Raw genomic sequence first — 24718 nt, 5'->3', positions numbered from 1 at the left:
TAAAGTCCAGACTTAAGGATAACAGGATCAGAGAGATAAGACTAGAAGGGACCCTTAGAAGTCCACCACCCTTTCATTTTACAGATGAGGAAACTGAGGCCCATAAAGGATAACTGATTTGCTCAAGCTCACAAGTAGTAGGTATCAGAGATAGAATTTGAACCCAGATCTCCTGACTCCAAAGCTCCTTCCATTGTCCCAAATTAAGCCTTAAAAAAAAAAAAAAAAAAAAAAAAAAAAGATTTACTAATGGCTCTCATCTTTAAATCTCACTCATTTCTGGAAATTTGGGCAGGTAGGTGGAATAGTAGGATGGAGTACAGGGTCTGGAGTTGGGAAACCTAATCTTTCTGGGTTCAAATCTGACCTAAAAAACTTATCAGCTGTGTGACCCTGGGCAAGTCACTTAACCCTATCTGCCTTAGATTCCTCATCTGTAAAATGAGATGGAGAAGGAAATGACAAACCACTCCAGTATTTTTGCAAAGAAAATGCAATAAGGGGATTGTGAAGAATTGGACAAGACTAAAATGACTAAACAACATTTCTTGAAATTAAAAAATACATAAAAACAATTAAGCAGCAACTCCAGAAATAGGAATGAAGGCTGAGGCACCAAGGCGTAGTATAACAGAGAGCTAAACTTGGGACAGGAAGATAGGAGTCATCTGACATGAATCTGAAGCTGAATCCTGGCTCTGCCACTTACTTCTGGATTACTTTTAGAAAGTCACTTAGTAACGCCAGTCTTCAGTTCCTCTATTAAGTGGGGAGATTTGGATCCCTTCCAACTCTGTGACCTTAGGCAAATCAGTGAACATGCCTGACCCTCAATTTCCTCTTCTATTAAATGAAAAGGTGGTCTAGATGCCTGATAAAATGTCCTTCTGGCTTTTCATCTAGATTTCTATGATCTGAAAATATAATCAACATCCTGACATAGTAGTGCCCTGCCTTTGTAGATTGCACATTTTATTATCTGTTCTCTGGGGCATTACTGATTTTTTCAATTATTGGAAATTTAACTTCCTCCAGTGATCTTTTTAGCCTAATTTCTTCTTCATCTAAAGCAGGGGTCTAAGAAGTTTTTAAAAGTTTTTTTTTGTAATTGTATTTCATTATAATTTGATTTCCTTCATAATCTTATATATTTTATCTCATTATGCATTTGATGAATTTTAGAGAAGGGGTCCACTGGCTTCATGAAATTGCCAAAAGGCACCATAAAATGCAAAAAAAAAGTTAAGAACCACTGCTCTAAAGGCATGCTGGGTATTCAGAGTATAGACCAGTGCTTCAAATACTCCAGAGAGTCTTCATAACCTGACACAGGATTTTGGGGGGAAAACAGAAGCCAATCAGTCCTTTGTACTGAATGACTGAAAGATCATCAAAACAGCCAAAAGTAACTAACCTGAAGCACCAACAAATTTAAGCATCCCTTTGTGTCAGGGAACTGGAAGTTACCTCCATGTATTCACTAGAAGTTCAGGGAGATTTAGGTTATTAGCTCTTAGATGCAAAACAGAAGGGACCTTAGAAGATTATCTAGTCCAACCCTCTCATTTAACAGATAAGAAAACTGAGTCTATGAGAGCTTAAGCAGTTTGCTCAAGGTCACACTAGTAATAAATGTCAGGGGCAGGATTTGAACCTAGATCCTTTGACTCCAGTGCTTCAGCTGCCTTATCACAGCTGCCTCCTTACATCATAGATATCACAGTCCTCTTGGTATCACTTAAAAATAAGAACTTCCCAACTGTGTGAGCCTGGGCAAGTCACTTAATCCCTATTGCCTAGCCCTAGATCAGTGATTCCCAAAGTGGGTGCTACTGCCCCTTGCAGCAATCCAGGAAGGCATTGATAGCCACAGGTGCATTTATCTTTCCTATTAATTGCTATTAAAATTTTTTAAAAATTAATTTCCAGGGGGCTAAGTAATAGCCCTTATTTTTTTTGGAAAGAGGGCGGTAGGCCAAAAAATTTTGGGAACCACTGCCCTAGACCAATACAAACTCTTCCAAAAGCTCTACCAAGGGCAGCTGGGTAGCTCAGTAGATTGAGAGCAAGCTCGACTACAGATAGGAGGTCCTGGGTTCAAATGTGGCTTCAGACACTTTCTAGCTTTGTGACCCTGAGCAAGTCACTTCACCCCCATTGCTTAGCCCTTCCTAATCTTCTGCCTTCAAAACAATACAGTATTGATTCTAAGATGGAAGGCAAGGGAAGAGGAGGAGGAGAAGGAGGAGAAGGAGGAGAAGGAGGAGAAGGAGGAGGAGGAGGGAGGAGGAGGAGGAGGAAGAAGGAGGAGAAGGAAGAAGAAGAAGGAGGAGGAGGAAGAAGGAGGAAGAGGAAAAAGAAGGAGGAAGAAGGAGGAAGAGGAAAAAGAAGAAGGAGGAGAGGGGAAGAAGGAGGAGGAAGAGAAGGAGGAGGAGGAGGAGGAGGAGAAGGAGGAGGAGGAGGAGGAGGAGGAGGAGGAGAAGGAGGAGGAGGAGAAAGAAGATCTCTATCACAGTTTGGGTACAAATAGCCCATATGAACATTTGGGACAGAGAGGTCTCTAAATTTTCACATCTCACATTTCTTTTGAGTTACTACAATTCTGCAGAGAATTTTTGAAGAATCTTTGAAGCAGGAATGCCATAAAGGATGGGTCCTGTGCCAGTGTTTCCCAGGTGTCATGGTAGATAGCTAGTATATGATAAAACTGAGATATGAACACAGGACAGCCCTCTCCAAATCTTATGCTCTTTTAGTTATCCACCTAGGAAGAAACTAGGTGGGATTAAAAAAATTGCCAACAACACTAATGCTCTATTGGTGAATCAATGAAATAATTCAACCATTCTGAGGAAAAAAATTGGAATTTCATGAAGAAAGTGAACATGTGAGAGTCCATGACCTTTGACTCTGAGATTACGTTGTTAGGCATTTACCCTAAGAGGATCAATGATAAAAAGAAAGTGCCCAAATATACCAAAATATTTATAGCAATATCAAAAAACTTGAAAAGAGAGGAGATGCTGAGACAATTGAGAAATGGCAAAACAAGCTGTGGTGCGTAAATGGACTGAAACAAAGAACATGAGTTACAGAGAAACAAAGAAAAGATTTCTATGAACTGACACAAAGTAAGTAGAACCAATAGAAACACCATACAAAGTAATTCAAATGATATAAATGAGATCAACAATAGAAGACAAAAAACTGGATCCTGTGAAATTATATCTAAGTAAGCTTGGTCCTTCCACAAAAAGCTATGAGAAAGCATCTCTCTTCCTTGTCTTGTAGAAGTAGAGGACCATGAATACAGAAGACTACAGATGTCACAATCACTTATGTGTTGATGAATTTTAACAAACTGTTTTTCTCTTCCTTTTTTAATCCTTTGTTATAAGAGATGGCATGCTGGGAGTGGGAGGGAGGATACCACTGGAAAATATAAATGAAGCAAAAATAAAAGATATTAATAAACATGTATTTTCCAAAGTATCTTTATTTTATTAAATGAATATTTATTGATCTTTTATTTTGAAAGATAGTGTATATTGATGTTTTACTTTGAAAAATGTTTATTGATGCATTTTTAAAGTGTTTATAGCTATTTTTAATTTTTGCATCACCTATATTTTCCAAAGGACCCCTCTTCTCTTTCCCAGGGAGCTACCTCTCATAATAAAGAAAAGAGAAAAAATTCCCAAGCTACCTGGGAATATTTAAATTGATGGAAGTCAGACAGAGACTTTTATTTACTTGAATGGGAAAAGGAATTCAGGAGCGTCATGAGTTGTAAACATAAACCAATGGTCCCCATCCCTAAAGATGCTTGAGTGAACAAGAGTAACAGATACTGTCAACTCTTATTTACTTTTGCTAATGGAAACAGCCAGACATGATACAAAACAATAGATAATTAAATACGACAGCATAAAAGACTCTTATTGTTTCTTCACTTTTTCCCAGCTAGGAAAGGGAAATAAAAGGTAAGACAGGAAAGACGAGTGCTGAATAGGAGGGTTTAGAGAGAAACATGAGCAAAGAAGCAAAAGGACAGAAAAGGAAAAGAAAAAGAAAAGGGAACCCAAAGAATAAGCTAGGGTAGGCTGCAGGTGGGCAGGTGATTAGGCAAAGAGTGGACACCTAAGTAGAATCTCATGTCCACCTCATCTCCCCACCCATTTGCCTCCATTTTTCTTGGGCTGAGAAATAGGTTCTAGTAATAACAGTGCTGGCAGCTGTGGGTGAGTTTTTCAGCACTGACTTAGTTGAGAATTGGGACTGGCCTTCTGAGTTGAAAATTTTACAAGGGATGGCTCATTAGAGTATTTAAATTAGAAACAGCTTTTCCTGCTGACAGCGTGGACTGAGTGACTATCTACATTGAAGCCTGTGGAGTTTATATCCCATATTTGAGGAAAGGAGCACTGGGAGAGGAAGACAGCTAGGTGGCCTCAGGCCTGGAGTAAGGAAGTCTCGAGATCAAATGTGACCTTGGACACTCTGCCTCAGTTTCCTCAATTGCAAAATAGGGATGGTAGTAACACACACTGATCAAGGTGGTTGTTGTGAGTACTAAATGAGATAATAATTGTAAAGGGCTTAGTGCAGTGCCTTAATACAGTGCACATAGTAGCTTAATAAATGTTTCTTACTTTCCTAAGGACACTGGCACAGAATCTGTGTCTAGCCTTGGGACTCTGGTCTAGCCTTACTTAAGAACTTGATATTTATTTTGGACAAATCATTTGTAGAACCACAGGCTTATGGAATCTGGAACTAGAACACTGAATATCATCTAGTCTAACCCTGTCATTTTATAGATGAAAACTTAGACCTAAAAAAGCCAAGTGGCTCTTTGCCCAAGGTCACAGGCAAAGTGTCAGAGACAAAAGCCCAAGTTTGAGCCCCTAATGGGTTTAACATATGCTAGTATATATCCTAGCAAAAAAATTGCTTAATTTCTATGGGGATTAATATCCCCCTAATCTACAAAAGGAAGCATTTGTACCTCAGGGATTCTTAGTCTATGAAACAGAATCATAGAAATTTATTTGGTACCATTTCTCTAGTAGTAGTCATGCTACTAGAGACTTTTTCATTGCCACAGAATGACAGGGTCATGCCTAGCATATAGGAGATGCTTAATAAAAGCTTGTTTAATAACAGAATTGGGAGGAACCACAAGTGTGTTAGAGCCAGCTTCAACCTGAGCTAATTGTTAAATTTTCAGAGCATTTACTACTTGGAAATCAGCAAGCTCCACCAATTAAGACCTGATTTATTATTTTGCTGATTATCTTAGGGCAGCTAGGTGGTTCAGTGAATAGAGTAGCAGGCCTGAAATTGGGAAGAATCCTCTCTGTGAGATCAAATCTGACCTTAGTCACTTATGAACTATGTGACCCTGGGCAAGTCACTTGACCCTGTTTGTCTCAATTCCTCATTTGTAAAATGAGCTGGAGTAGGAAATAACAAACCACTCCAGTATCTCTGCCAAGAAAAATCCAAATTAGGTTATAAAATGTCAGACACAAGGGAAAAATGTCTAAGCCACAAACTGACTTAGAAAGTAATGAAGAAAATGTTAAAAATGCAGATTAAATTAAAAGGAGTATAGTGTAGTGATGGCGAATCTTTTAGAGGGGCGAGTGATGTCAGAAATATCCTCAAGTGCACATGGAGAGGGGAAGGGGAGCAGCCAGCCCCACATCCCTTTAGTTTTCTAGTAATGAATTTTGGTGAACTCTTTGCTGGGGCAACAGTACATTGCTCTGAATGCCCCACTCTGGCACCCATGCTATAGGTTTGCCACCACAGGCATAGTGGGTAGATTTGTGCCCTCCTCCTTTTTACTCCCAATTGTTTTACAAATATTATTATAAATCAATGTATATCATTATATATCAAATACATAACAGTATTTCAATATAATGGGTTTCCTTTGTAATCTTATGCATTTTGTGCTTTTTAAAACATAATTTTGGTGCTTGCTTTAGCAACTCATATACTAGAATTTGAATGATACAGAGATTTAGCATGGCCTATGTATAAGGATGACATGCAAATTTACAAGATTCTGACTAACTTCATAAAAAATACATACATACCAATATAATTCTGGGAAGGGGTCCATAGCATCACCAGACTGCCAAAGGGGTCTATGACACACCAAAAAATTAAGAATCCCCTAATGGGGATTCTTGTGCAGTGTGATGATAAATTCTATTTCATTGTGGGGCCCTCTTTCCAGTATCCTTGAAATTCAGTTCAATTCTTTTTTTTTTTTAAACCCTTAACTTCTGTGTATTGGCTCATAGGTGGAAGACTGGTAAGGGTGGGCAATGGGGGTCAAGTGACTTGCCCAGGGTCACACAGCTGGAAAGTGTCTGAGGCCGGATTTGAACCTAGGACCTCCTGTCTCTAGGCCTGACTCTCAATCCACTGAGCTACCCAGCTACCCCCTAAATTCAGTTCAATTCTGAGAGATCCAGAAATAATTTCATTTTCTGTAGATATTTATTATCTGTTTGCAAGGTCTTATAGGGAAAACTAGAAAAGCTACAAATTTGGGATGAAATATAGCCTGGTACCCACACTCAAAGAACACACAGTTTAGTAGGGGAATAAGACACAAACTGAGGGCATGCTTGTTCAAGTTTGAATTGGCCTGGATGGCTTCTAAGGCCTCTTCAATCTCAGTTCTGAAATTCTATGATTTCATGTTTCCTAAAAGACCAAATTGAATAATTACACAGTGATACGGAAAGTTTGTCCACATTTTTCCAAATAAAACCGAGATATACTTAGGGAAGAAAATAAAAGATAATTATGGGGAGATTTTAAGTTAATCAGAACGACAACAAAGAATCTAGACTTGAAAAAGCTAAACTCCGTGGTTGCATTTGGTGTCGTTTCAGACCTATGTGACAGCTGACACAGTGATTCAGTCATCCTGGGGGCCTGGCTGACAGCGTTTCTGTTTTCATTTCTGTTGTCTGGCTTGCTGTAGCCACCAGAGCTCCAATCAGTCCTTTTCTGGGAGCAGATTCTTCCTACTGAATCTTGATTTCAGGAAACCTTTGCCTTCAGCATCATGTTGACATTGGCCCCGATTGTAGCCTTCAGCTAAACAAGAGCTAGAAGGAAAGGTCTTTTCAATCAAAACCACTTAATTACTTCCCCTGCTCCCAGGGATAGGGTGAGTCAGAAACCTCTGCCTAGACATAGTCTTCTTCCTCTTGTCGCCTATGCCAGGGTAGCAATGTCCCCAAAAGTAGCCTTCCCAACCTGCAAGATGCTCAAAAACCCAAACCACTGTCAGAGTAAGACCAAAGCCCAAAGCCCAAAGACTAAAGCCGCCTCCCCACCAGAGGAGAATCTGAATCTCATTATTGTTTGTGCTTCGTTTTCAAAAGGGACTGACCATATCATGGGTTGACATCCTGACTTGTGCACAAATTGGATTTTATTGAAGGTAGTTTCACAATGTCGTCAGCCTCGCTCTCTCTTCCAGAGTCCTCGAAGTCCTCTGGCAAGACAGAAGTCAGGACGATGGACAATAGCCTGGCATGAAGTGGATAACTTTGGCACCTTCAATGTCTGACCAAGCTCCATAGTGCCTGATTCCACTGCCTTCATAGCCATTGGAACAGATTGTTCTCATTGAGCCATTCTACTTGGAGAAGTCTTCAAATCCTTGGGGTCAACCCCTTCTAATTCTCTGCTGGTTTGGAGGCCTGTTGGTCACCCTCACCTTGGTTTAGCCCATCTGACAAGATGATTTTAGCAGGGTTGGGTCTTAGAGTTACAGGTGAGAGGTGAGTGCCAGGTAGGCACCAAAGCCTCTCATCCCCAGTAGAGACTTCCCTTCCCCTCACTATCAGGAATTCATCACCAAACCACAGATCCAAGATCTTCAATCCCTTCAATCAATTTCTGGTCCTGCTATCTCAAATAAAAATAGTGTAAAACCCATCAGACTTTACCGGTTTGGGAAAGTGCTCCATTCTCTCTGGAGCCCCAAGAAGGTGTATCTAATTCCACTCTGGTTCCAGTGGACCCGACACCCGATTCTGCTATCTTGCCCTTCATATTTTAAGTGTCTCCTTATATTGAACCATCAGTATTCCGACCCTTCCTTCATCAAGACAAAAGTATACATTAAGGTTCAGTCTTCAGTCTCCTGCTCTTCTTCTTTTAAATCCTCTCTCCCTTGGAGAACTCACATACTCTCATGGTTTCTATTATGAGAACACTTCATAGTCTACTGGAACAATTATTTAATTTGGAAACAGAGCTTGGGTTCAAATTCAGATTCTTCTCCTTCTTACTTACATGAACTTTGTCAAGTGAGTTTACCCCTCCTGACTTCAGTTTCCTTCATTGCAAAAGGAGAAATATTAGACCAGTTCTTTAACATCCCTTCCAGTTATTTTTACTCAAATGGTTCCCCAATATGCTACTCCATGCCTGAATTCTCTCCAATATATGTGAAGACACTAAGAATTTCTGATTTCCTCAGCCTAGAAAATCCTCAGGATGAGAACTCCTTCTGCCAACCTCTGTAGTTTATGATATCGTAATAGATAAGTCTACATAGTTGCTTGAGGAATATAAAAGTTAAATGGCATGCCCAGAGTCAGCATCAGAGCTGGGATGTTGACCTAGGACGTCCACATTCCAAGTCCAATCCTTTATCTCTTGCTATCTCAGATTCATCATTTCCCTATATAATCCCAACTCACTCTTATTACAGACTTACAATGGTATCATCAGCCTTCTAAATTCAATACTTTGGGATCATGCTTGATTTCTTCCTCCTCCAGCTAGTCAGATGACCATTGTATTTCTCTTTTTTTTTTTAAACCCTTACCCTCCATCTTAGAGTCAATACTATGTATTGGCTCCAAGGTAGAATGAAAAGGGCTAGACAATGGGGGTTAAGTGACTTGCCCAGGGTCACACAGCTGGGAAGTGTCTGAGGCTATATTTGAAGGGCATGGAAACTCAGGGAAGAATGTTTTCAGAAAAGGAAATAGGTTCTTAATAATCCCTTGGGAAAATACTGAATCTCACTATCAAAGAGATGGAAAACACAAACAACTTTGTGGTATCACGTGATAGCTATTCAATTGTCAAAAATAACTGAAAGTAAGGAAACTCATTATTGGTTGTGGAGAAACAAACACCCTTTACTGCTAAAATACAAAATGGCAATATGGAGTAAAAGTTATAGAAATAATTACAGCCTTTCATTCTATAATTTCATTATATTCTTTGACTCTAGATCAGTGATTCCCAAAGTGGATGCTACCACCCCCTGGTGGGTGCTGCAGCGATCCAGGAGGGCGGTGATGGCCACAGGTGCATTTATATTTCCTATTAATTGCTATTAAAATTAAAAAAAAATTAATTTCCAGGGGGCTAAGTAATATTTTTTCTGGAAAGGGGGCGGTAGGCCAAAAAAGTTTGGGAACCACTGCTCTAGATGATCACCCTAGTGTAAATATTAATATTTTGGAAATAGGTCTTGATCAATGACACATGTAAAACTCAGTGGAATTGCTCGTTGGCTATGGTAGTGGGGTGGGAGGAAGGGAGGGAAAGAACATAAAGCTTGTAACCTTGGGAAAAAAATTCTAATTAATTAAATGAATAAACTTAACATTAAAATTTTTTTCATTATACTCCTATTTGAGGGTATATTCCTATATGCCTTCAAAGTGTTACCAAGAGTATCAAAACTATTTTCTGTTAGAAGATTTTCATTACAGCATTCCATGTAATCACAAAAATCTGCACACTGACATAAATGTCTAACAAAAAGCAAACAGTCAAATAAATCAGTTCATTAAAATGACAGAGTACAGTACTATAATGTCATTAAAAAAAAGACAAGGGGACAGCTGGGTGGCTCACAGTGGATTGAGAGCCAGACCTGGAGACAGGAAGTCTTGGGTTCAAATCTGAGTTCAGATACTTCCTAGCTGTGTGACCCTGGGCAAGTCACTTAATCCCCATTGCCTAGCCCTTACTGCTCTTCTGTCTTTAAACCAATATACAATATTAATTCTAAGACACAAGGTAAGCATTAAAAAAAAATAAAAAGAAAGACAAATGAGTAATACACAGAAATATAGAAAGATCTTGATGAAACAACACAAATTAAAAAGGGAAATTAGAACAATGGAATATGCACTAATTACAACCATAGATGAAGCAAGAATGAATGGACAAAGAATCCTGATGGGTATTTAGAGAAAGTGATTAAAAAGTTATCTTATGTACTGAAATTAATTGACCCATAAATAATTCTAGGTAACTTAAATGAATTGCATTCATTTTCAATATTATATTTTTATTAAAACATGATGTTTTAAAAGAAAAAGAAAAAGTAGAGGAACTTGGACTGAACAGAGTTATAATCCAGTATTAAGGGTAATGGATTTGCATTCAACATGAATTCAAATCCCAACTCATCTGCTTACCACTTGGGTAAGACAATTATTTAAGAAAATTATTCTACCTTAATAAGAATGGGAAGTAGTGGAAGAGACGCCAGAGCCTGGTTCTCCCAGGAGAAATCCAAAGGTAGGGGGCAGCTGGGTTGCTCAGTGGATTGAGAGCCAGGCCTAGAAATGGGAGGTCTTGGGTTCAAATCTGTCCTCAGACACTTCCTAGCTGGGTGACCCTGGTCAAGTCATTTAACCCCATTGCCTAGCCCTTACTGCTCTTCTGTCTTGGAACCAATACATATCATTCACTCCAAGATGGAAAGTAAGGGTTAAAAAAAAAAAAAGGAATCCAAAGATACATTGAAATCTAAACACTATCTCTTTTACTAAAGGCAAAGGGAAATCTTTGTTCAAGTAATTGGTTGGGTCAACAGGAACCTAACAGAAAAATAATTCAATATAAATAAACTCTTCTTCCTTAAGACTGAGAAAAGTAACAAGCATTTATGAAGTAACTATTATGTGCCAGGAACTATATTAAGTGCTTTATGAAATTACCTCATTTTATCTTCAAAACAATGCTGTGAGGTAGGTGCTGTTGATTTCCCACTTTTCAGCTGAAGAAATTGAAGCAGATAGAAATGAAATGAAGTGACTAGTCCTGGGTCATATTGTGGTTATATCAGTTTTTGGCCTTTGGATTTGGCATGTGCTATAGATTCTAGAAAATTAAGCATCATTTGCTTTGTTTCTCTTCTTCTTAAACACACTAAGGGAATGCAGACAAAACTGTTGTTTTATGACTCACCTTGTCTCCTGGCCACTGGCCTGGATTCTTGCAACCCAGAGATTATGCAGGTGGCCAAAGCTCCCTCTAATTTTCCTAAGCTTTAAGCAGATGACTATGTTACTTGAGCCAACAACTGAGCCCAAAGAACAACAAACTATGTAGACAGAGTACATATAAACAGAGTATGATGGTGACTTAGAAAAAAGTCAACTATGCTATCAGTGTAGGTCCTCCAAATCTCAAGAACAACAACACTAAATCCACTGGGGACCAGCCAGGGTAGTCCAGAGTCTACAGGAAAACTCATACCCATCCATGAATAATAGTTTGGGGAAGTTGAGTCATGGAACCAAGGTCATCTATTGGTCCCTTTCCTCATCTCTCACCTCCCCCAGGGAGCTGGTTGTTCTGGTAAAATGGGCAGGAATATGAGATGAGAGCTTTGTAGAGACTGCCCTAGAGCTGACTTTGCTACATTTACAGAAGGCCAAATAGCTTGGAAGGAATATTTCCAAGTCATTTTACAGATTAAAAAAAAAAAGGATCAATGTGTTATTCAAATCAATAAATATTTAATAAGCACTTACTATGTGCCAAGCACTGTGCTAAGCACTAGGGGTACAAAAAAGAAGCAAAAGACAGTTCCTGCCTTCCAGGAGCTTACAATCTAATGGGAAAAACAAAATGGAAACAATTGCATGCAAAACAAGCTCTATACAGGACAGAGAAAATAAGCAAGAGAGAGAAGGCACTGGAATTGAGCGGGATTGAGGAAAGCTTCCGTAGGAGACGGAATTTTAGTTGGGATTTAAAGGAAGCAGGGGAGGTCTGTAAGAGTGGAAGAGGGAGAGTATTTCAAGCCAAAGAGTATGCCAAGGTTAAAAAAATAGAATCTTAAATTGAAAATGACTTAATATAGGATCTGACCTAAACGCCTACCAAAAAAAAAAAAAAAAAGAATAGAGTCCTAGACATAGACCTGAAAGGGACCAAGGAGATTACTTAGTTCAATTCCAGCATTTTACAGATGAGAAAACTAAGATTCTGGAAAGGTTAAGTGACTTTCCCAAGATCACACAGAAAGAAAGTATCCAAAGTGGAATCAAAGCCAGGTCCTCTGACTCCAAAAAGGATGCTGGTTCTAGTCCACCATACTGGAGTAGCCCATATAGTGCACTAAGGTTTACAAAGCTGTTTGCATGTAGTATCTCTTTTGAGTCTCACAACCACTCAGTTAAGTGAGTGTGATAGGAATTACCTTTCCCATTTTACACATAAAGAAACTGGAACTCTGTGAGGCTTGGTGAATAGCCCCTGTGTGTGCGACCAATAAATTTCATAGAAGGCATTTGAATTCAAAATCTAGCCTTCTGCCTAATATATCACACTATCTTTCCTAATGCAGGAGTCCTCTCTCCAGCATCATAGCTAGTTGTACATTGACCTTCTAAGGGAACAGTTTGCTACCAGACAGCCTAGTGAGACAGAAAGAGAGGCTGGATTTGGAATCAGAGGACCTGGGCTGCAATACTAGCTTGCCACATACTACCCACATGACCTCTGGACCTTGGTACTATGACCATTCAGAATTAGGCAATTTGATCCATTAAAAATTTCTTTCTTGAAGTAAGTTTTACATGATAATACATATATAACCCAGATCAAATTGTTTACCATCTCTGGGAGGGATGACAGAAAGGAGGGAGGGAAACAATTTGGATCTTATAATTTCAGGGAAAGTATGCCAAAAATGATTACCTGTACTTGGGAAAATAAAATATTTTTTTAAAAAGAGTTCATCCTTGGATCAAGCCAAGATAAGTCACTCTCTAAACTCCCCTCTGTCCCTTTACCCCTGGTAGTTTCTCATGTAGTTGAAGGCTACTGTCGTGTCTCCCTTAGCCTTCTTTTATCCAAATTAAACATTCCTGGTTCCTTCAACTTTTCTTTATCTGATAGGGCTGGTAAGAGCTTTCAATGTCCTATTTTCTCTTCTCTGGAAACATTCCTGTTTGTCAATAGCCCCCTTAAAATATGATGAAAATGAATATAATACCCCAGATGGATTCTCATGAGCAAAGATGTCAGGAAGACTATTGTCTCCCTTGAATGGAGACACCATATTTCAATTAATGGAGCTCCATATTGCTTTAGTGGTATTTTTGCTTGTTTTGTTTTCTATTATTTCAGCAATCCTACCATACTACTGGCTCATATAAAGCTTAAGGCATCTCAGATCTTTCTCAAGTGAAATTGTTTATTTACACAGAATAAGGTAAAAGACAAATAGTCAGTTAAATCAAACATGGGGTAGGGATGGAAGAGAATGACCGTGTCCATGTGAAGAGAATTGTCCATGTGAGTGGATAAACTAAAAATCATACAGACAATGGCAATCTGGATGATGAAGGATCTTGTGAACATGCCATGAGGTGCAGCTTAAGAGACTGGCAGTATTTGGTCTAAAGGGGAGAAGATGGGAGGGAGGGCAGAGAAGGGGAAGGGGTAGGAACCATATGGCTGTCTTTAATATCTGAGAGACTATCATATGGAAAGGAGATTAGATTAATTCTGCTTGGCCCCAGAGAGCAGAAGTAGGAACCATTGGTAGAAGTCATAGAAAGGCAGGTTTAGACTCAAAAGGTAGATTTAGACTCACTAGGAAAGAAAAAAATAACCAAACAAAACCTATCTGAATAAAGTGGAAGAGGCTTCCTCAGGAAGTAATGAATCTCCCTTCTCACCCGGGGGTCTTCAGTCAAAGGCTGACTTACTACTTTATGTGGAAATATTAGAGCATTCTTGTTTGAACATAAACTCAACAGAATAATCTCTAAGATCCTTTCCAAGTCTAATTCTGCAAGATCTTTTCCAATCTCCTTTAATGCTAGTGCCTTCCCTCTGAGATTATTTCCAATGTATTGTGTATCTTGTTTTTATGTGGTTGTTTATATGTGTCTCCCCCATTAGACTGTGAGCTCCTTGAGAACAGGGACTATCTTTTACATTGCTTTGTGTCTCCATTGCCTCCTGGAACACATTAGACACTTAAAAATGCTTGATGACTTGACTCAGTTTTGTGACTCCCGGATGGGAGCTTCCAGAGCAGAAACCAAGCTAACATATAGAATATTCATTCACCTTTTTAAGTCCTTAAGAAGAACAAAGATATCTCATCGTCCTAAATGAGTTAAGTCTGGAGGTGAAGTTGAATAAAGAGCCATCAGTTTAGCGATGTACTTAGCAATGTATACATGAAGAAAACTGGATGGAATAGGAGCTAGTACTAGGACAAAGATAGTTTATTTCATAGAATCCAATTTTATAGCATAGGGCAGTGGTTCCCAAGCTTTTTTGGCCTACCGTCCCCTTTCCAGAAAAAATATTACTTAGCCCCCCGGAAATTAATGTTTTTTAAATTTTAATAGCAATTAATAGGAAAGATAAATGCATCTATGGCCATCACCGCCTCCCTGGACTGCTGCAGCACCCACCAGGGGGCGGTGGCGCCCACTTTGGGAATCACTGGCATAGGGAAACCTATTGTAGCTCTCTACTACCTAGAGAGGTTGACTTACTTAAGATCATAGAGATAGGCAGTGACACATTACCTGGATCTCCCAAGTCCTGGTCATGCTCTTTCCCCATGATACCTGTTCTTATCCAGAAATGTCAGTGAAACCATGACTCTAAGCTTTAGGTTACAAAGGCTTTAACTTGAGGCAGATCTACTTAGGGAGTTCTAAGAAATGTAAAAAAAACAAAAAAAACAAAAAAAAAAAACCAAAGACTTAAAAAAAATTATGTGATTGAATTGAAAGGAAAAAAAGAGAAGAGGGAAGACTCATTATTAACAAAATTAAAGGGTCTTTTAATTGCCTGTGCAACAATACCTGGAGACCACCAGGTGTCACTGTAAAAAGTCACAAGTTACACAAAACAATCTTGATTTATAATATTGCCAGAATTTAGGGGTTTTTGTTTCTGTTTGGATTGTTTGGTTTTTTTAAAGTACATTTTCCTGGCTTCTCCTGAAAGGATAGGCATTGCTGTCATTCTCGTCAATGAGAATGAAAATATCAAATAGCTAAGCTTCTTGGAGACAAGACTAAAATCTAAAAGACTTTATTTTTTTCTCTCACTTTCAAACTATAGTGTTTCCACATATTATATGTGGTATAATAGAAACATGACTAGACCTGGTATCAAAACATTCAGAAAGACTTGGGTTTGGGTCCTAGAACTTCCAACTGTGTGACCTGGACAAAAGGCTTCAGGAGAGGCGTAATGCATCAAAAGTGGGCTAGATTTGAAGTCAGAAGATGTAGGTTCAAATTCCAGTAACTGAGTAACTTTGAGCAAGATTCTTAGAAATTCTCTAGAACTCATTTTCCACAGCTATAAAATAAGAGGATTGGACAAGATACCTCTAAAGTCCCTTTCAGCTTAAAATCTATGATCAGATGATATCCTTTGAGCCTCATATTTCTCATCTATTAAATGAAAGGGTTGGAGTAGATGAACTCTAAGATCCTTTCTTCCTCACACAGTCCTTGGTTCTAGCTACAGGATGGTCTGCTGGACTGCCCACTGGCCTCGGGATGAATTTTCTATCTACCTTGGGCTTCCATAGTCAGGCTGTCCCAATCATTACTCTAATCTTGGGAATACAAATAGAAAAATGGCACATTTTGCTGTATTCACAATATAATTTTTTACTTGTGCCCTGTTAAGTAGCCACTGAGTGTCTCATTTAATTAAAGCTAATTTCTGAGATAGGGACTTTGCCTGTGTTGGAAGTTCCCTCCTTTGTTTATTTCTGGCACCAGAAGATATCCTATGTTCAGAGGCTCATAGAAGAAATGCTGAGTGTCTAGGAGGAAAGGTGATGAGATTTAAAAAGGCTCCTTGTATTCTGGAAAGGCTAAGGAAAGGTCATAAAAGTTGTAAGCAAATTGTTCATAGGCACTCAATAAAAAGCTGTTGAACTGAAAAAACAACAAACAAATAAACAACAAATAAAAAAGATTCTCTGGAGGTCAGACCAATACAAAATCCCTACAAAAGTCATTTATTCAGGCATGAAAAGAGGATGGGCTGGTAGGGAAAAGATGAGGCAGGGATGTGTGCCAAGGATCCCACTCCAGATGCCTGAACACATACTCAGGATGGTTAATTCCCACGTCACCCAGGGAATAACAACCACGAGACTCTAAGTATCCCTGGAATTCTTCCTGTGATTAGTTTCCACTTCCCTGACACAGGAGCATATCCAAGTCTGCTTATAACAATAAACATGTCCTCATTGGCCTCTGGTTCCTTTTGCTTACGTTTACATTCAGCTCCCAGGCTTCTTAAGAAATGGTTTAGTAGCTAGACTCTTAACAATGAAGGAAATAAAACATGTATTTTCTTGGAGAAAATAAATTATGGGGCTGGGAACCCCAAAACATTGTCTTCTGCCACAAGACAGAACACGGTACACTAAATAGAGTGAAAATCTTACTACTGCAGGCTACCCTTGAGAAAGGCCAAAAGTCTGAATTTTGTAATATATTTAAGTAAAGGGTCCTTCCCTACTCTCCAGAACAAACACTAATTTTAATTTAATTGTGTCCTTTTAAGTAGCCACTGAGTGTCACATTTGATTAAAATCAATTTCTTAGATAGGGACTTTGCCCTGTGTTGGAAGTTCCCTCCTTTGTTTATTTCTGGCACCAGAAGATATCCTACGTTCAGAGGCTCATAGGAGAAATGCTGAGTGTCTAAGAGGAAAGGGGATGAGATTGAAAAGGACTCCTTGTATTTTAGAAAAGCTAAGAAAAGGTCATAAAAGTTGTAAGTAAATTGTTCATAGGCACTCAATAAAAAGCTGTTGAACTGAGAAAACAACAACAAATAAACAATAACAAAAAAAAAAAAAACAGTTCTTCAGGCAGGAGGATGGGAGGCTGTGATTTATCACTTCCTTTCTATTCCCATAGATTATCTGCTACGTTTCTGGCATATTATAAGCATCTACTACTCATTTAGTTGAAAAGTATTCATTCAGTAGAATATAAGCTCCTTGAGGGCAGCCACTGGCTTTGCTTTCTGTCTTTGTAGCTGCAAACTGATATACCTTTGGAGCTTAATTGATGCTCACTGATTTATTTATTCAATAGAAACATTAAAGCAGCTTCTTTGTGCTTAAGTAAAAGCAATCAGGGTATCTAAGCAGCACAGTAGATAGAGCATCAGACCTGGAATAGGGAAGAACTGGGTTCCAATATGACCTCAGACACTTCCTAGCTATGTGACCCTGGGCAAGTCACCTTGCTACTCTTTTGTCTTAGAGTTGTTACTGAGACAGAAAGGAAGAGTTTAAAAATAATAAAAAGTAAAGGTACTACCACATTATGAAGAGACAGACCCAGCCTTGCATTCAAGAAAACCTGGGTTCAAGTTGGCCTCAGACACAGACTAGCTGTGTTGACCACTGGCAAATCACTTCACCTCTCAGTGCCCCCAGGAAACTTCTTAAGGTTCAGAGCTAGAGAAAAGCTAGAGAAAAAGACCTAAAGATAGATGGCTTCAAGGTTTTGGATAGGGAAATCTGAAAGGGTGTTTGGAGCCACTGGACAATTGTCTGGCATGTCCTTTCCAGGAATAGCGGGTTTTATTTCATTAGACTAATGTACACAGTAACTGCAATATTGTGGAATGATCAAATGTGATAGATTTGGTCACTATCAGCAACACAGTGATCCAGGACAATTGTGAGGGACTTATAACAAAGAATGCTATCCATCTCCAGAGAAAGAACTGTTGGGTCAAAATACAGATCAAAGCATACTTTTTTCACTTTGGTTTATTAGGTTTTTATTTAGGGGTTTTGGTTTAACATGATTATTCTCTTATAAAAATGAATAATAAAGAAATATGTTTTGCATGATGATACATGTACAACCCAGATCAAATTGCTTGCCAGCTCCAGGAGAGGGGAGGCCAGGAGGGAAGGGAGACAATTTGGATCCTATAACTTCTGAAAGCTTATGTGGAAATGTGTTACTACATGTAATTGATAAAATAAAATATCTTTACAAATTTTTTAAAAAGCCCTCACAAACCTGCATTTCTGGTCCACTGGCAACAAATCCCAGATACTGAGAAAAGAAATAAGGATGACTAAAAAATGAAGAAAAGATGCAAGGAAACAATTTACTAAGTTTCTAAACTTCATGAATGTGGCCATGAAGTATGATAGAAGGCTAAAGAGTAAAAGTCATCAAGCATGAGATAAAAAAGAAACCATAAGAACTTTGTTGTTGAAAAACTGGGAGATCAGACCTTTTGGAAGTTTCAGTTGAGAACAAATTTTGTTGTATCCAGGAGCTTCAGAAGAACTACCATTGACTGGTTTCAAGTATCAGAACTGGTCACCAAAATACCCATTGTAACATATTTTAGTCCAGACTCCAGAACTTTTTCTTGTCTACAAAGGAACTCTTCAGTCCCCTACCCTAATCATATGAGAATTGTCTTAGGATCATAGATTTCCAACTGTAAGGAACCTCTGAGGTCATCTGCTCCAACTCCTTTTAATTTACTGATTAGGGAATCTGATGGGGAACCCCCAAGGAGGTTAGGTTATTTGCCTAAGCTCACATAGCTAGGAAGCATCAGAGCAAATATTTGAACCCATGGGGGTCCTCTAACTCCATAGTCAGCATTCCTTCCACTGTAATGTGTTGCTATTTTTGTTGATGTTACCCATCCTTCACTTTCGAAGGGGACCAATGACAAAATGGGTGATGTCTTGACTTGCAAGTAAATTGGATTCAAGTTGAGATAGAGTTGCATTAAGTCATCAGCCTCACTCTCTCTTCCAGAATCATCCAAGTTCGGTGGCAGGACAGAAGTCAGGATGACTGGCAATGGCGTGGGACAAAGTAGCTGATCTTGATGTCTTCTCTCCAAGTGCGCCCGCTGCCTTTATGGCCATTAGAACAAACTGTTATCCACCCATTCTGCTGGAAGAAGTCTTCACATGCTCAGGGTCCATATTCCCCTAACTCATCAATGGGTTTGAGGCCATTGGGCTACCCTAAATCATCTCTGAGATAGTCCTACCTAGGATTGCTGCTGTGCATGCCACAGCTCCTTGGAGCCATGGGTTGCTAGGAAGAATAAAAGGAAGCAATTCAATCGAATACCCTCATCTCATACAAAAGCCTCTAAAAACTAGTGCCTCAGAAGTCTCCCAAACACCTTCAAATGGGTTTGCCGTAGTAAGTGGCATAATTGATATTTGAACCCAGAGCCAGTGCTTTTTCTCTGGCACCTCTAATTATCTCCTGAGATTATCTGAACTAGCGGGCTGTTCTCTGGAGGTATCTGATAGTTGCTCACTTAAGGACAGTTTCTGGAGATGCAGGGAAGATATACCTTTAAGATCTTGTCAGAAGAACAAAATTCCAGCTCCAGAGACCAGGAACCATGAGGAAAATGACACTTTTTTTATATGTGGAACTATTCATTTTCTCTGTTACATTTTTTTTTAAAACCTTACCTACCTTGGACTTAATATCAGTTCTAAGGCAGAAGAACAATAAGGACTAGGCAATGGGCGTCAAGTGACTTGCCCACAGCCACCCAGCTAGTGTCTAAGGCCAGATTTGAACCCAGGACCTCCCATCTCTAGGCCTGACTCTCAATCCACTGAGTTACCTAGCTGCCTTCATCAGTCTTTCCATTACCCTTTGGCATAATGTTGATTCTGCTGAAAGACTCACAGTCATTCTGCACCGTTGGAAGAGGAATGAGTGATAGCAAAGAGACTAGCTTTTGTAGCATCTTACAGTTTGAGGCCACTCAGCAGATGGCCCAGTTCTCCAAAGGCAATGCAGCCCGATTTCCTTCTCCTAATCATTGGCTGTGCCCAATCCTTTCGGTCTTTTTGCTATGCCTCTTTCAGAAAAGGTGAGGAAGTCTTGGTTGGCCTTGGAGACAAGAAGACTAGGTTCAAGGTCTGAGTCTGATACATACTAGCTCTTCCCAACCCAACACAGTACAATTCCACCGGAACAAATCCTTGCACTAGCTAGAGAAGGATCCCTAGCTTTGGACCCTTTTATCATAACGTCTTACCTAGAAAAGTGGCTACTGTGAAGGTGGTGAGGAATCAGAAAACTTAATTCAAAGCAAACTGGCCTTGAAAGAAAGTCCCTAAAAACAGGTGGTCTTCTTTGTAAATGAAATCTCCACCAGTGCTGGGCTTTCCAGATGGGATTGAAGTCCCCAAACAGGACCGTTCCTTACCCTTAAAGCCACGTAGCTAAAAAACTCTCCTGGTTAAAGCAGCATCAGTACAGAACCTGAACAAAGAACTGGCTGTGGCAGCATGAGATAGGAATACTTATCGTTTCCATCTCAAGGGCATATGGTTCTAATGAAACATTGTGCATTGTGAAGGGGGAAATGGCCTGCCTACACACACTGAAGCCCTTGTCAGGCTCCCATGCGGGGTAGGGGCTTGGCAGGCTCTTATCACCTGGGAGCATTCAATTTAGCCAAATGAATGAGAAATGGAAATGGAGGGCCCTTTATTCTGGGCAAATCAGAAGACTGAAGATTTCTATTCAACAAGCTATGGATGGCTTCTGAAATCAGTAGATGGGAATAAAATAGACACAGGGTCAAAGGTACATGAAAGAAACCATTTACTCATAAACAGAAGTGACAGCAGAAATGATGACAATAATAATAGCTGGCATTTATATAGTTTGAAATTTTGCAAAATGCTTTACATCCAGGATCTCATTCAAAAGGAAAGCTAAAAAAATATAGAGAGAAATTCTTTGCCTACTGACTGTACCACTCTGAGTAACTGTTAACTTAAAAAAAATTGATAGCTATTGTTTTTGCATCACTTTTATATCCCAAAACTTCCCTCTTCTCTCCCAATACCCATGAGCAAATCTCTTGTGATAATGAATTGTGGAAGGGAAATGGGAAGTTGTTCACCACACATCATCCCAGTATCTGTTCCATAATCACTGGTCTCCACCTACCCACACATCCATCCAGAACAGAATGCTGAGGTACATTTTCTCAAATGGCTAACCTTTAAACTATCCAATTCTACAACACCCACGAAGGAAACAAATATAATTTCAACAGATTTTAGAGGTACATATGAATATCCAGAACCTTCCCAAACAGTGATATAGCCTGGCACGAAGTCATAATTGCTCATCAGGAACTTAGAGCAAAACAACTTTTTCTCTGGTGACCTTTAAAGACAAGGAATATGCTCACCTACTTGGGACTGAGTGGGTACCATCCTGAAGGCCTTCGAATTTGTTGTTGTTCAGTCATTTTAGTCAGGTCCAACTCTTTTTAATTTTTTTCCAAATTAAGTATAAATTAAGTAACAGTTCCAAGACAGAACAGTAAGAGCTTAACAATTAGGGGTAAGTGACTTGCCCAGGGCCATATAGCTAGGAAATGTCCGAGGCCAAATTTTACCTCAGGACTATCTTTCTATCCACTGAGCCATCTAGTTGTCCTATGTCCAACTCTTTGTGTTCCCATTTCAGGTTTTCTTGGCAAAGATACTAGAATGATTTGCCATTTCCTTCTCTATCTCATTTTAGAGATGAGGAAACTGAGGCAAATGGGGTTTATGTCACTTACCCAGGATCACACAGCTAGTAAGGCCTTAGAACAGAATGAACCAAAAAGGCATTTCTAGTGCTAGGAATTAATCATTTTAATTAAGAGAACAAGCCATTGTTTGGTCCTGTCATTTAGCTCTTGCTCTAACCTTCAACAATGAACAAAGAATCCATTTAAGTCCTATGTCCTTCCTGGACTACACACTCCCTGGCAGGGCCTGGAATTCGGCTGAGGAAAGAGAGGATTCTTGAAAACAAAACTCTAAAATATAAAGATATTTCAAATGCTAAGTAAGCCAATGGCCAACTACCAGTTGAAAACATTAAGATCTCTTTCTAAGGAAAATTGATTAATCCATCCTTTAAAAGCCAATTCATTTGGCATCGCCCTCAAAAAGCTTCTCTTAATCTTCCTTAGCTGTAATTACCTAATTATATTCTCCTGATCTGTCCTCAGATGTTATCTAGTACAATTTGTTTATTCCTCTCTTGTTCACTCACCATATGTCATAATTATTTGTGTATAGAACATATTCTCCAACTGGATTGTGAGCTCCATGAGTTTGGGGGCTATGTCTCAAAATCTGCGTCTCCCCCCGTGCCTGGCACAGTCCTCTGCATATAGCAGGTACTTAAATTATTTCTTAAATGGTTTTCCAAAACCTAGAAATTTATTTGCCTACATGCCCCCACCTTTGTGCCCTTTAGTTCCTTCTAGCTTGCTTAGGCTGACAAAACCAAAAAAGTCCTGTGAAATCAGGCCTGGATCAGCATGTGGAAGAGACCACCCTTAGCATCCCTAGCTGAGCTGTGAAGGCCACCTAATCAGGGGTGGTGATCTACAATGTTTCCCACAAAGCCAGGAAGCCATCATCTGGCCAAAAGGGCTGGTGCCAAATAAAGCTGAGATAACAAGATTTCCATGGGACCAAGGAGGAACAGAGAATAATGTCTCTGCGGATTTCTTCTACCATCACTGCCACCATGATCCTGCCATCCCACACCCCCATACACACATCCTTCATATTGGTTTTTGTTGGTTTTAGGATATCATATCACCTTGGCACAGGAGCGAAGAAAAGAGGGAATAGTTGGCACAAGGCATGAAAAATCTGCTAATCCAGCCTTCCCTAGCAAACTCCTTGAGGGCGAAAACTATAAATTAAATATAGGCAGGTTTTTTTAATTAAGTTTATTTAATTAATTTAAAATATTTTTCCATGGTTACATGATTCATGCTCTTTCCCTCCCCTCCTCCCAACCCCCTCCCATTAAATGTAAACAGTTTTGATGAAAATTTAGTAATCAAGTAACAATTGCAATAAATATTCAGACTTCCTGTCCATGTCTGGCCTTCCTCACTTATCTCTCTAAATATAGTTATTTCTTAGATTGCTGTTTTCTAACTCTGGGCCACAGACCCAGAGGGCTTTGGGAGTGAGGGAGAAGGAAACAGTTATAATAAGGATTGAAAAAGTTCATAATTAGGCAGGCTTTTTTGTTGACTAAATATTGTACAAAATCATACAACTGTATTTCAAATATGCATAGATGCTATTATGATTTATAAGATAAAGATTCATTTAAGAGATTTACTAAATTTATATTAAGGTATTTTTTTCAGTTAATCAATACTATTGTACAACTGCTATCTTGTATGAGTCTGTGAAATATATATATATATATATATATATTATATACATGTTTTACACTTTTATCTTCCGTCTTAGGATCAATACTGTGTATTGATGTATAACCCAGATCGAATCGCTTGCCAGCTCCAGGAGAGGGGAGGGATGGGAGGGAAGACAATTTGGATCATATAACTTTGGGAAAACTGTGGAAATTTGTTACTAAATGTAATTGATGTCTTTACATTTTATATTACACTTTATACATTTATAATAAATATAATACATGTCTTTACATTACATACAAAATAAAATATCTTTACAAAAAATATTATGCATTGGTTTCTAAGACAGAAGCATGGAAAGGGCTAGGCAATGGGGGTTAAGTGGCCTGCCCAGAGTCACACAGCTAGAATATATCTGAGGCCAGATTTGAACCCAGGACCTCCCATCTCCAGGCCTGGCTCTCTATACACTGAGCCACCTAGATGCTGCTTGTGATGTATTTTCAAATTAAAAAGAGGTCCCCATAGTCACAAGAGGGCAGCTAGGTTGCACAGTATGTAGAGCACTGGGCTTGAGGTCAGAAAGACTCATCTTCCTGAGTTCAAATCTGACCTCAGACTCATACTAGCTGGGTGTCTCTGGGCAAACTTAACCCTGTTTGCCTCAGATTCTGCATCTGTAAAATGAGCAGGAGAAGGAAATGGAAAACCATCCCAGTATCTTGCCAAGAAAATCTCAAATGAGATCATAAAGAGTTAGATATGACTGAAATGGCTGAACAAATACAAAGGTTGGGGAGTATTACTTTAGTCAGTGGTTCCCAAACTTTTTTGGCCTACCACCCCCTTTCCAGAAAAAATATTACTTATCCCCCTGGAAATTAATGTTTTTTAATTTAATAGCAATTAATAGGAAAGATAAATGCACCTGTGGCCATCACCACTCTCCTGGATCACTGCAGCACCCATCAGGGGGCGGTGGTGCCCACTTTGGGAATCACTACTTTAGATAATACTTCTTTTTTTTTTTTTTTAAACCCTTACCTTCCATCTTGGAGTCCATACTGTGAATTGGCTCCAAGACAGAAGAGTGGTAAAGGCTAGGCAATGGGGGTCAAGTGACTTGCCCAGGGTCACACAGCTGGGACGTGTCAGAGGCAAGATTTGAACCTAGGACCTC

The 24718-nt window shown here is 39.3% G+C and overlaps 1 protein-coding gene and 1 non-coding gene across 2 annotated transcripts in view; one reads left to right on the top strand and one right to left on the bottom strand.

Moving 5' to 3' along the window:
• ITGB5 (integrin subunit beta 5) overlaps positions 1 to 24718 on the bottom strand; it is a 201803-nt gene that overhangs the window by 108664 nt on the left and 68421 nt on the right. Inside the window, exons 5-8 of the mRNA XM_044670031.1 lie at positions 14771 to 14793; positions 12798 to 12817; positions 7981 to 8033; positions 7212 to 7235 (exon numbers count right to left, since the gene is read on the bottom strand). Coding sequence (XP_044525966.1) covers positions 7212 to 7235; positions 7981 to 8033; positions 12798 to 12817; positions 14771 to 14793 — 120 coding nt within the window. The remainder of the gene's footprint in view (positions 1 to 7211; positions 7236 to 7980; positions 8034 to 12797; positions 12818 to 14770; positions 14794 to 24718) is intronic.
• On the top strand, positions 5984 to 6088 carry LOC123243420. Its single transcript, XR_006505951.1, has one exon. It is a non-coding gene; the product is annotated as a U6 spliceosomal RNA (small nuclear RNA).

Source organism: Gracilinanus agilis, chromosome 3, assembly GCF_016433145.1.
Source record: "Gracilinanus agilis isolate LMUSP501 chromosome 3, AgileGrace, whole genome shotgun sequence".
NCBI classification, from domain to species: domain Eukaryota; kingdom Metazoa; phylum Chordata; class Mammalia; order Didelphimorphia; family Didelphidae; genus Gracilinanus; species Gracilinanus agilis.
Note: the sequence above shows the minus strand (reverse complement) of the source record. Positions and strands in the feature narration are given on the sequence as shown.